This window comes from Rhinichthys klamathensis, unplaced genomic scaffold (genome assembly GCF_029890125.1).
Source record: "Rhinichthys klamathensis goyatoka isolate OS25496 unplaced genomic scaffold, OSU_Roscu_1.1 h1tg000523l_1, whole genome shotgun sequence".
Lineage (NCBI taxonomy): Eukaryota > Metazoa > Chordata > Actinopteri > Cypriniformes > Leuciscidae > Rhinichthys > Rhinichthys klamathensis.
In genome coordinates, this window is record NW_026607002.1 from 3,699,687 (window position 1) to 3,712,185 (window position 12,499).

At 34.2% G+C, this 12,499-nt stretch overlaps 1 protein-coding gene across 2 annotated transcripts; it reads right to left on the reverse strand.

Moving 5' to 3' along the window:
- Nucleotides 1–315: 315 nt before the first annotated feature.
- On the reverse strand, nt 316–9,547 carry LOC130073110 (transcription factor 4). Of its 2 annotated transcripts, none has more exons than XM_056238542.1 (4): nt 9,327–9,547; nt 6,647–6,876; nt 2,756–2,888; nt 316–900 (listed from the first exon to the last, which is right to left on the reverse strand). In XM_056238542.1, exons 1-4 carry the CDS (start codon nt 9,530–9,532, stop codon nt 852–854), a joined length of 618 nt encoding a protein of 205 aa, XP_056094517.1. In that variant the 5' UTR covers nt 9,533–9,547; the 3' UTR covers nt 316–851. The 2 variants fall into 2 exon arrangements, with proteins under 2 accessions (XP_056094517.1, XP_056094516.1); XM_056238541.1 differs by having other exon boundaries at nt 9,315–9,547.
- Nucleotides 9,548–12,499: the final 2,952 nt, after the last annotated feature.

Consider the following 12,499-nt stretch of genomic DNA (forward strand, 5'->3'; position numbering starts at 1 on the left):
TCCTAAGCTTGCATCCTAGAAAGTTCTGATAATGTTCTCCTCCAGTTGTGTGATGATATGAGCTCTAAAAGGCACATTGGTTGAAGTTTAGTCATGTTAAAATTGCATCTTCGGGGTCCGGAAGGGCTTGAGGAGAGGAGAAGGAACAAATGAACGAAGAGAGAAATGACCTAATGAAGCACATCTGACCTCTAAAGTGAGCACGAGGTCTTCGAGACCAAAGCTGCATTCGCTGACGGTCCGGTGGAGGAACGTTCCGGCCTCTAAACCTTCCGCTGGTTTCAAAACAGATGGACGTCCCATGTCAGCTTTTCTTTTGTGGGGGGGAGAACTAAAATAACATTATTGCGAACGGTTTTGTGAAATTCTACAGCCTAATTCCGTCGTGCGTTTGATTGACAGCCCCTCTCGTCCCAAGGTTCCGATTGGGAATTCTCAGAGTTCTATTCCTCCGCCGGGAGTTCCGTGAGGCACAGCTACTAAAGTTCCACAGTGTGGACAGGATTGCCATTGAAATCAGAGGGCTGGTCTCGAGCCGACCTCCAAACGTCTGTACAACTTCATGATATGTTTGAAGAATCCTCCGACTGTCTGCACCTTCAAATCTTTTGTGTGTGTGTGTGTGTGTGTGTGCATAAAAACGTCTTCTTTTTGAACTGGGAATGCTCGGAGGAAGATATGGACAGCCATCCCACGTGACTCTGCCGTGTTTCCGTAATTTACAGTATGTATATATATCTATCCGCACAGATGGCGTGAGGAACAGGAACACATAGAAGTTGGTCGGTCAGGTGGAAGTTTGATTGATTCGTTGATTGTTTGAGTGGCGTTCAGGGGCAGAAATAACGCTGTCAAAGGAAGTGATCGCTCATCATTTTGATGAATTCTGGCAGCTTTGACCTGATAGAGAGAGAGGGAAGTTAACATATAGAACATATCCATAAAGTATCGCGAACACGCTAGTAAAGTGGTGATGGACAAAATATGAGATGGGAGATATTTCAATGTTTTCACGTTCTCTCGCAAACATTTCAGTGCAAAAAACGAATTTTTTGTTTCCATAACCGTAGATTTACCCATTTAATCATAGATTGTGTAATGAGAGAAAAAAAACATAAATAAATGTATTTTCAAATTATACTTTATGGACACAATGATTTTGTTATGTTAAATTCAGCAAAAATTAAATGCAATATAAGAAAATGTCACACTAAATACTGTTATTTGACAATTTTGTTAATTTTAGTTAAAAAAAAACTATATATTTGTAGAATAATGTCATGCAAAACAACTTAGTCCTAAAATATGCTTCATATTCTTTATACAAAATATAATTTCTTTGTGTTTTTTTGTTTGAATATTTAAATAAATCGACTGTTAATGAAGTACAGTCGAGGCTTAAAGTGATTGTTAATGACTCTACTAGTTCAATTAAACCATCGAAATATGAGGAAAATAATATTTTTTCAGATTTTAAATATGAGGGAAGAACAAAACACTGAATAATAAAATAATTTGGCAAAAAAGGCAAACTACATCTACAGGTGTGCAAAAAATCAGTGCACATAAAAAGAAAAAGCTGATAGGAAAAAGACTAGAACATAATCAGATATTAATATCTGGTTGGTTCTCTCTTGTTTTGGCATGTTTTTATAATTTCTTTGTATAATTGTCGTGATTACACGATCCGTCATGTTTCATTGCGTTATTATCACAATTAAAACAATCGACTCCAAGCACAACTACACAATATGCTCATAAAATCTTGACAATTTGAATAATTTGAACTTTTGGCCACTACAAAAACACCGTTTCAGTCTTTCTACTTCAACATTTCACATTTAATTCAGAGTTACTTGCCATGTCTTTGTAATTAAATGTGCAATATCTGAGTGAAAATGATTTTTCAGTGCATATTTCATATCAGATGTGCTTTAAGATATGATATTGACACTAATAGCACTGATCTGACTTTCCACACAGTATGCCTCTAAAAATGTGATCTTTAAAAATATCTACGGAGAATATTTGCTTCTATCATAAAATATGCAAATGATTTGAGATGAAAGAGATATGCACCTTCAATTCTACCCTAATTATAAGTTGTAAACTCATTACCGGCACATTACAGTCATTAACACGGGGAACATGAACCTTTGGAATCTGTTCACACCCATAATGCCATGTGAACATTGCACAGTTCAGCTTTAACCTGATGTTACACACACACACACACTCACAGTACAAACAAACAAACAAAACATATCATAAACATCTGAATGAAATGGTCAGTGATATTGTGTACATGTACCTTTTAATGTTCAAATGTGCATTGTGTACAAATATCATCCGTTAGCTTTATTAATTGAATATATTGTGAATTAATCAAATTTAGTCTATAGTTTGAAATCAAAATCTATATGTACACGTATTATAACCCACACATACGGCCAATCTGTTGTTAAAATGCGCCCATTGTTACACTTTTAGAGGTTATTATTAGGATTTGCTTTTGTTGCCACCAACAGAAAACCAGTCCGTTGAGTTGAAGTGGCTTGAGTCCAAACGCTCTGCATCACTTTTACAATAATTCTGTTCAATCGTGCCAAAGTTTGAGACAAAACACGTGATTGCAGTGAAAAGGCCGAATTGGAGGTTTTGGCTTGGGTTAAAGGCACATCATGGGACATGTACAACAGCAGATTAGTGTAGAGTGAAATATTCTGACCATTTACGGGGGGGTGTGGCTCTTTACATTTGTCCCATGGGATTGGACGCCTCGCCCATGCTGTGGTGGGAACCGGCCAATGAGAGCGCAGCACCGTCCGACGACCCCTTCTCCTCTTCTCGTCTCTTCAGACACGCCGCTTTCGGATTGAGATTACGCTCTGGAACGAGAACACACACACACACACACACACACAGGTTTACTGATGATCCACTGCGTTGGAGAAACACTGAACAATGTGCTTGTGTCGCTGATACGCCGCCATCAAGAGGGACGAACGTGTCATTACGGCCAAACAGAAGCATTTCACAAATAATTACAGAGAAACGACAAGTAACACGTGGAATTTAACGTGAAATTTTCTTGTAAAACGTATTCCAATAATTTGTTTCATTTGCAACTTTTTTACAGTGTCATATCATTGAAAAATACTATTATTTACAATGATTAATCTTATAAGATATAATATTAATAATTTAAATATATATATATAGTGTATATATTATTAAATATAAACAATATTGTTTATTTTTAATATAGATCATTTTTTATAGTGTAGAAGAAATCATATATATATATATATATATATAAAAGATTATTATAATAATATTCTAAATATATATTACTATATTATTAAATATAAATAATATAAAATTGCTTATTTTTAAATAAAATATTTAATATAAATATTATTTAGACTATTAATTATAAATAATTACAGGTACTATAATAATTATAAAATATTTTTAAATCTTAAAGACTTATTAATATTTACAATATAATTAAAAATAATATAATTTATAATTATTAATCATATAAAATATAATATGAATAATATGAGATTGTGGATATATATAATACAAATATATAGTTATTTTATTAAATATAAATAATATATATTTTTTCTTGTTATTGTAAATAAAATACTATTCAATATAAATATTATTTTGACATTAATCTTTATAAATAATTATTACTTTATTAATTATATTTGCAATAATCCAAATTTTTAGGAAAAGAAAAACAGTCCAAAAACTTTGTAGTCTGAGCAAACAGTGACAAAAAATAAAGAGATGTTTAAAATCATAGTAATATTAGTTTTACGGCCGCGTTCGAAGCCGTTGTAAATGACTCCACAAAAACACACACACACACCTGTGAACGTATCACATTGGTGTTACACACACACACACCTGTGAGCGCATTACACACACACCTGTGAGAGCATTACATTAGTGTTACACACACACACACACCTGTGAGCGCATTACATTAGTGTTACACACACACACACACCTGTGAGCGCATTACATTAGTGTTACACACACACACCTGTGAGCGCATTACATTAGTGTTACACACACACACACACACACACACACACACACACACACACACACACACCTGTGAGCGCATTACATTAGTGTTACACACACACACACACACCTGTGAGCGCATTACATTAGTGTTACACACACACACACACACACACACACACCTGTGGCCGCATTACATTAGTGTTACACACACACACACCTGTGACCGCATTACATTAGTGTTACACACACACACACACACACACCTGTGACCGCATTACATTAGTGTTACACACACACACACACACACACCTGTGACCGCATTACATTAGTGTTACACACACAGAGACACACACACACACACACACACCTGTGAGCACATTACATCAGTGTTACACACACACACACACACACACACACACCTGTGAGCGCATTACATTAGTGTTACACACACACACACACACACACCTGTGAGCGCATTACATTAGTGTTACACACACACACACACACACCTGTGACCGCATTACATTAGTGTTACACACACAGACACGCACACACACACACCTGTGAGCACATTACATCAGTGTTACACACACACACACACACAACTGTGAGCGCATTATATTAGTGTTACACACACACACACACACACCTGTGAGTGGATTACATTAGTGTTACACACACAGACACACACACACACACACCTGTGAGTGCATTACATTAGTGTTACACACACAGACACGCACACACACACACACACACACACACACAGACACACACACACACACACCTGTGAGCACATTACATCAGTGTTACACACACACACACACACACACACACACACACACAACTGTGAGCGCATTACATTAGTGTTACACACACACACACACACACACCTGTGAGTGCATTACATTAGTGTTACACACACAGACACACACCTGTGCGCACATTACATTAGTGTTACACACACACACACACACACACACACACCTGTGAGCGCATTACATTAGTGTTACACACACACACACACACACACACCTGTGACCGCATTACATTAGTGTTACACACACACACACCTGTGACCGCATTACATCAGTGTTACACACACACACAACTGTGAGCGCATTACATTAGTGTTACACACACACATACACACCTGTGACCGCATTACATTAGTGTTACACACACAGACACACACACACACACACACACACACACACACACACCTGTGACCGCATTACATTAGTGTTACACACACACACACCTGTGACCGCATTACATTAGTGTTACACACACACACACACACCTGTGACCGCATTACATTAGTGTTACACACACACACACACACACCTGTGACCGCATTACATTAGTGTTACACACACAGAAACACACACACACACACACACACACACACACACACCTGTGAGCACATTACATCAGTGTTACACACACACACACACCTGTGACCGCATTACATTAGTGTTACACACACAGACACACACACACACACACACACACACCTGTGACCGCATTACATTAGTGTTACACACACAGACACGCACACACACACACACACACACACACACACACACCTGTGACCGCATTACATTAGTGTTACACACACACACACCTGTGAGCACATTACATCAGTGTTACACACACACACACACAACTGTGAGCGCATTACATTAGTGTTACACACACACACACACACACCTGTGAGTGCATTACATTAGTGTTACACACACACATACACACCTGTGACCGCATTACATTAGTGTTACACACACAGACACACACACACACACACACACACACACACACACACACACACACCTGTGACCGCATTACATTAGTGTTACACACACACACACCTGTGACCGCATTACATTAGTGTTACACACACAGACACACACACACACACACACACACACACACACACACCTGTGAGCACATTACATCAGTGTTACACACACACACACACACACACCTGTGACCGCATTACATTAGTGTTACACACACAGACACACACACACACACCTGTGAGCACATTACATTAGTGTTACACACACACACACACACCTGTGACCGCATTACATTAGTGTTACACACACACACACCTGTGACCGCATTACATTAGTGTTACACACACACACACACACACACACACACCTGTGACCGCATTACATTAGTGTTACACACACAGACACACACACACACACACACACACACACACACACACACACACACACACACCTGTGACCGCATTACATTAGTGTTACACACACAGACACACACACACACACACACACACACACACACACACACACACACACACCTGTGACCGCATTACATTAGTGTTTGTGATGTTTGTGATGCTTTGTTGCTGCATGTGTTGCTTGGCAACCTCTCTGGAAATAAATATAAATATTATAAATATAAATATAAGTAAAATAAATATTAAAATGAATATTTTTATGGAGTAACCGTTTAATAAAAGCAATCCGCCCCTTGAAGCCGTGTTTTACAGTGAGTTTAGGGGGTCGTGGCTAACAGCGGCCCTCAGCGGCTCCACATGCTCATTGCTCTAGTAAGCACTGACCTCGGACCTGCTGCTCGAGGCTGAGGATGACGGCGACGGCCTGGTGCAGGATCAGGAGTTTGGTCTGGGGCTTGTCACTCTTCAGGTGGAGTTGCACCATCCGGCCCAGCTCTTTAAAGGCCTCGTTGATGTCGCGCACGCGCAGCCGCTCGCGGGCGTTATTCGCCATCCGCCGCTCCTTCTCGCGCTCCAGCTTCTGCTCCGGCGTCAGGTCCTCGTCGTCGTTGTTGCTGCGGGTTAAACATGATCATAGAGCTCTCTCACTACTGTACTCGTACTGTATCATCTCTCACTACTGTACTCGTACTGTATCATCTCTCACTTACACTGACCTCAGGCTCATAACACATGCTAACTCTACAACTACACACATTTCAAGCTCATAAAAGTGTATCAAAAGTACACAATTGTCTCTCTATATAAAGTACATATTTAACAGATTCAAAAAGTATATAAAATACTAAATTTATCAAGTATATAAAAAGATATAAGATACAAAAAGTATATATAATTCTATAAAAGTATATAAAAAGAGACAGTATAATAGATTCATAAAATACTAGATAAATGGAATATAAAAAGTACATAAAAAGAAAAGTCTTTTTTTAGATATATAAAGTATGTAAAAAGTTGTAAAAGTATATAAAATACTATATATCAAGAATATAAAAAAATATAATAGATAGAAAAGTATATATAATTCTAGATATATGTAAAAAGATACAGTATAATAGATTAGAAAATACTAGATTAATGGAATAGGAAAATGTACATTAAAAGATAATGGATACAAAAAGTAATTTTTTTTAGATTTATAAAAAGATATAGATTTAAAAAGTATATCAAATTCTCTCTCTATATATATAAAGTACATATTTAACAGATTTAAAAAATATATAAAATATATCAAGTATATAAAAAGATATAATAGATACAAAAAGTGTATATATATAAATATATAGTATATAAAAAGATATAATAGATACAAAAGTTTATAAAATACTAGATATATAGTATATAAAAAGTACATAAAATGTTAGATATATAAAGTACATAAAAAATATATAAAAGAGACAAAAATATACAAAATTCTAGATATATCAAGTACATAAATATTTAAAATTATATATATATATATATAGTATATAAACAAACAATAGAAACATACTAGACAAAAAATATCTAAAATTCTCTCTCTCTCTTTCTACATATATATATATATAAAGTAAAGGAAAATAAAATTCAAGATTAAATGCTAGATCAGATGCTGCAGATTTCTACACAAAAACCAACAAAACATAATATAAATAAAAATGGCATGAGTAATCACACATCAAGTCACAAACATCGTCTCTTGAAATTTGAATCGAATGAGTTGAATCGAATTGGTAATTCCAGGTGTAAATCTATAAACCCTGTCCGGCGTTTATCCTGGAAGTGTCTGGGAGTGTTGGGATGAATTTGGGATCCAGGACGTTCCCTACTCTCATGTGAGATGAGAAACAACTAAAGCCCGGCTCAAGACCGGAGGAGATGCGAACACCCAAACGAGTCCTGAATAGAGTTCATTAAAACTGATGCGAACGTAAACAACTCTCATAGGAGCCGCTGTTGATTATGTGGGATTTATTATAAAACTCTTCTGTATTATTAAATACAGAAACGTTGTTAAACATATTTACTCATTGTTAATGTTAGCTATTGTCAGTGGTATGTTATAGTTTAGTATCAATTAATATTTTGAATTAGTTTTCAGTGTAATTTTATTTTTATATTTTAATTTTATTTTTTGTTATTCAAGTTTAATTTGTCTATATGGCATTTATTCATTTTTATTTCAGTCAATTAAAATTGTATTGTATTTTTAAACTTTATTTTACTTTTTAAATTGTATAGTATTTTTAAACTTATTTCATTTTTATTTTAAATTCTATTTCATTTTAATATTTAAATTTACTTGTTACATATTATTTGATTTAAAAGATTTTTTTATTTTACTTTAACATTTTTATTGTATTTTTAACTTTTATTTAACTTTGTACATTTTATTGTATTAAAAAAATACTTTTACATTTTTATTCTATTTATTTTATTTTACTTTAAAAATTCTATTCTATTTTACTTTCCTTTTTACATTTTATTTTACTTTTAAAATTCTATTTTATTTTATTTTACTTTTTAAACTTTATTTTTAAACTTGTATTTTATTTTAAATTTTATAGTATTTTTAAACTTTTATTTTATTTTACTTTTTTAATTTAATGTAACTATTATTTTACTAACTCCAGTTAACCATTTATTTAATTTAAAACAACAAAAAATATTTATTTTATTTTATATATAGTTTTAGTTTAAGTTTCAGTTAACTGTATTAACCCTGGCTAATGCATTAACTAAACTCAACAAATGAGACCTTATTTTAAAGTGTAATATTAAACAAACCTATTAAAAAATGAACATAAATATTTGATGTTTATATGGATTTGGTTCAGGATTCTCTGTAAAGCTGCTTTGAATCGATGTGTATTGTGAAAAGCACTCTACACATACATGTGAACTGAATTGAATTGGGTTTGTCATCTGTGCGTTTAGCTGCCTCTCAGAACACGCGTCACTTCATCAAAGTCCAGCGGGCGTTTGAATGAAGCGAAGCTCTGGTACGGTTTACCTAGATCTCGACCTCTCTAAAGCGTTCAGGTCCTTGTCCAGCTCCTCCTTGCTCTTGGCACCCAGAGATTTACTGTCCTGAAGATTCTCGTCTCCTTCATCCTCAGACTTGATCTCAGAGCTCACAGACGAGGTGCTCTGACCCTGGAGACCACCCGAGAGAGCTGGACACACACACACACACACACACATCTCCATCATCTCCTCCTCAAACATCATCACTCAGATCACCTGGACATTATTAAACGTCTGCATGTATTAATCTGACAGAACATGAAAAAACAACAGAATATATGTATGTGTGTGTGTGTGTGTGTGTGTGTGAAGCGGTGGGAGGATGAATGGAGTTCTAGAGCTGGTTCCAGACAGCTGGTCAGACTGGATATGAGGAGGAGGAAGACGAAACAAAAGCTTGATTCGGGACAGGCGTTTATTCCCCTTCACGGGTGGTTTGATCTGGTTTGTTCTGGTTTGATTTGGTTTATTCTGGTTTGATTTGGTTTATTCTGGTTTGATCTGGTTTGTTCTGATTTGATTTGGTTTATTCTGGTTTGATCTGGTTTGTTCTGGTTTGATTTGGTTTATTCTGGTTTGATCTGGTTAGATCTGGTGAAGTGTAGCGAGCGCAGGAAGGTTTGTTTCACGCTTCGCTGCTTACAGGAAATGACATCGCTGGGAAAGACACTGCGACTAATGGGAAGCACTTTATGAAGACGGGAGACAGTTCTCCTTCAGCTTCAGAAAAGACTTGCATTAAAACATGGCACTTCATGATACACATGTAATATTGTAATGCATGATTACCATATTCATATACTGTTATATTCAGATATTTACTCTAGGGGGCTTCAGAGAAGACTGCAGTGTGAGTTTGGCACATGTCAAAAAACTCATTTCATGGTATATGCATAAAATAAAATACACATTTTTCATTGCAAGCATATGCCAAAATAAAATAAAATATTCATTATGCCAAAATAGAATTAAAAATAATAATAAATAAATAAAAATGTGATAAAAGTATATGCCAAAATATATTAAAATTCATTAAAAGTTTATGCAAATAAAAAAAAAATATATATATATATATATATATAAACGGTATTTAAAAAAATTATGTATTAGTAGATATAAAAAAACACAATAATATTAATTTTTGGTACATGCCTATAAATAAATAAATAAATTAATACATATCATCAGAGAAAAAACAGGAAAAAACACACAACATTACCATAGTCTATGTCCAGAAATATGATATTACACTTATGAAAAATTACTGTGGTGGAACCATGATGCAGTGATGTTGATACTGTGGTACTTTGAAATATACCTGAACATACGGTGCCAATATATTTACATATTTACTCCAAGGCATTTAAGAGAATACTGTGATATTAGTTTGGTATATTATCATGGTACATGCCAACAAACAAATAAATACATATAATTAAAAACATTACCATAGTACCCCAAAAACATGGTAGTATGGTCACAACATTGCCACCAAAGTACTGTTCCTTAAGGAAAATATCATATTTTTGGGAAGTCAGTAATTGAAGTAAACTGGTAATGTTGTGTTTGTGTGTTACTGCCATGTTAGTGCTATGGTAATGTTTTTAATTAAATGTATTTATTTTACAGTATTAACATCACTGCATCATGGTATATCACTACAGTATTTTTCCATAAGTGTAATATCATATTTCTGGACATACACTATGGTAATGTTGTGTGATATGGTAGCACCACGTTTTTTTCTGATGAAATGTATTTATTTGGTTACGGTATTTATTTATTTATAGGCATGTACCAAAAACTAATATTATTGTGTTTTTTATATCTACTAATAGATAATTCTTTGAAATACCGTTTTTTTTTGTTGCATAAACTTTTAATGAATTTTTATTTTATTTTATTTTGGCATATACTTTTAACAATTTTTATTATTATTATTATTTTTAATTCTATTTTGGCATAATGAATATTTTTGTTTTGTTGTTATTTATTTATTTATAGGCGTGTAGCAAAAAGTTATATTATTGTGTTTTGTTTTATCTACTAATACATCATTCTTTTAAATACCGTTTTTAAATATATATATATATTTATGATGTATGAATGATGAATGTATGAATGATGTATAAAAAAAAGTATTAAAAGTATATGCCAAAATAAAATAATAAAATAATTAATTAAAAGTTTTATATATATATATTTTTTTTTTGCAGAAACTTTTAATTAATTATTATTTTATTTTATTTTGGCATATACTTTTAATACTTTTTTTATTATTATTATTTTAATAACACTGGTACTGTAAATTGTGAAATCATTGTAAACGAACACAAATGCTAATGTAGTGAAACCACAGATTATTACCGTGGTACATGCCTATAATACCATGGTAGTGTTGCTATAAGAGCTCCGGCGGGATGAAAACCACATCGTGATTCATTCCTTCTGGATGTCATTCACAAATAATCATCTCTGATCCACAGTGGTATTATTTATAATGCTGTTCTTCATATTTCCAGCACTCAGCACCTCATTAACTGTTTGGCTGTGTTTTCCAGAGAGCGGAGCGTTTGCCAAGATCCGCTTTTAAACCAGCCTGGAGTTTTTACGCCTCACTTCCCAGGTCATATACAATTTCCTTTTACATATTCATATTTGAAATATAGCGCATGGTTTAACGCACTCATAATTGTTCACACATTAGGCTGGAGGCCGGCCAGCGGACGCAGGGAACCCAGCGCTTTCAGCTTTAAAACCAGCGGATTCATTTAATAAAGTTTCTTCTGCTCACCAAAGCTGCGTTCATTTGATCAAAAATACAGAAAAATCGAAAAAAAAGTGAAATATTATTAGAATGTAAATCAGCTGTTTCTATGCGAATATATAGTAAAGTGTAATTTATTCCTGTGATTTTCAGCATCATTACTCCAGTCTTCAGTGTCACATGATCCTTCATAAATCACTGTAATATGAGGATCTGATGATATTGAGGGACAAATTACTCTAATTAAATTAAGAATTTTAATCTAACCCTAAACCTATATACAGTCAAACCAAAAATTATTCAGACACCAGATATAATTGTGTATATTTATTTACTAGTGTGTGCAGGACACTATAGTTCACTTATGTAAGTGAGGAGAGCAAAATAAAGTTTACAGGTGAAAC